The sequence below is a fragment of the Hakea prostrata genome, chromosome 8 (genome assembly GCF_041222555.1).
Source record: "Hakea prostrata isolate BN-2017 chromosome 8, UWA_Hpros_2, whole genome shotgun sequence".
Lineage (NCBI taxonomy): Eukaryota > Viridiplantae > Streptophyta > Magnoliopsida > Proteales > Proteaceae > Hakea > Hakea prostrata.
Genome location: NC_142607.1, coordinates 44,825,749 through 44,826,923, shown reverse-complemented (window position 1 = coordinate 44,826,923; position 1,175 = coordinate 44,825,749). Strand labels below are relative to the sequence as shown.

At 48.9% G+C, this 1,175-nt stretch overlaps 1 protein-coding gene across 1 annotated transcript; it reads left to right on the top strand.

Moving 5' to 3' along the window:
• Window positions 1-299: 299 nt before the first annotated feature.
• On the top strand, window positions 300-1,175 carry LOC149008121 (uncharacterized). The gene is made up of 2 exons (XM_089164567.1): window positions 300-433; window positions 546-1,175. Exons 1-2 carry the CDS (start codon window positions 306-308, stop codon window positions 1,063-1,065), a joined length of 648 nt encoding a protein of 215 aa, XP_089020693.1. The 5' UTR covers window positions 300-305; the 3' UTR covers window positions 1,066-1,175.

Genomic DNA, 1,175 nt, shown 5'->3' with positions numbered 1-1,175 from the left:
AAGTTTTACCTAAAAACGATAGAATAGAAACAGAAGTAGAGTTCAGCAAAGTAGCCAACCCAAATATCTCTCTTACGTACCCTTTGTTCGCACAGCACACTGCGTACTTGGAAGGATGATCATTCCACGCATACGCACTTGTCCACCACGGCCTGACCAATTCATGCATGACGTGCTCATCGCTTTCCCTCCACTTGCTTGCCATGCAAACCCTAACAATCTCCTATATATATTTCTTCTCTAGCTCTCCCTACTCATCAAAGTAAAGAAATCAAGCACTAAGAGTTGGCTAGCAGAGAGGAAGAATGGGTCGGCTTGCGATCATAGGTATAGTTCTGGTGGCCTTCATGGTCATGGCAGAAGCCGAGCTTGATAACCAATACAGCAGCGGGAGGCAGTGCCGTCAGGAGTTGAGCGGCCAGCGCTTGCACAGGTTTCTTGCTTTCTTCTTCAGACTTTACCTTAAAATCGTGGGTTTTGGTTTTGGGAATGGAATCTAACTCCCTCATTGTTTTCTTTGTTGTTAATTATTGTACATGATGAAGTTGCCAGCGATACCTGCAGAGAGGAGGACGAGGATTAGGAGAACTCATCCTCAGGCGTGGCGGTTACGAAGAAGCGTCCCTGGAGAACTGCTGCAGAGAGTTGAGGCAAGTAAACGAAAGGTGCAGGTGTCAGGCCATAAGGCAGGCGGCAGACCGGGCTCAGAGGCAAGGCCAACAGAACCAGGACTACGGCAGGCAAGGAGACTGGGACGATGACAGGCGTGGAAGGGACCAAGACTACGACAGGCGTGGAAGGGACCAAGACTACGAAAGGCGTGGAAGGGACCAAGACTACGATAGGCGAGGAAGGGACCAAGACTATGGTAGGGGTGGATACAGAGAAGACAACCAAGAAGACTACGACAGGCAAGGAAGGTCACAAGAAGACTATGGCAGGCAAGGTTCGAGGGGAGATCAGCAGAGAGAGAGGGAGATACGTCAAAGGGCTCAGAATCTACCCCAGATGTGCCGTTTGAACAGACCTCAGCAATGCCAGATAAGGGGGTCCTCCTACGAGTGAGCTTTTCCTTTTCCAACTTTTGTTAGAACTAGTCCATGAATAATGCTTTTAATGGAGAGGGGCTGATGCCTTGTAGTAATAAATAGGTGTTGTACGTTCCCTTCCTTCAA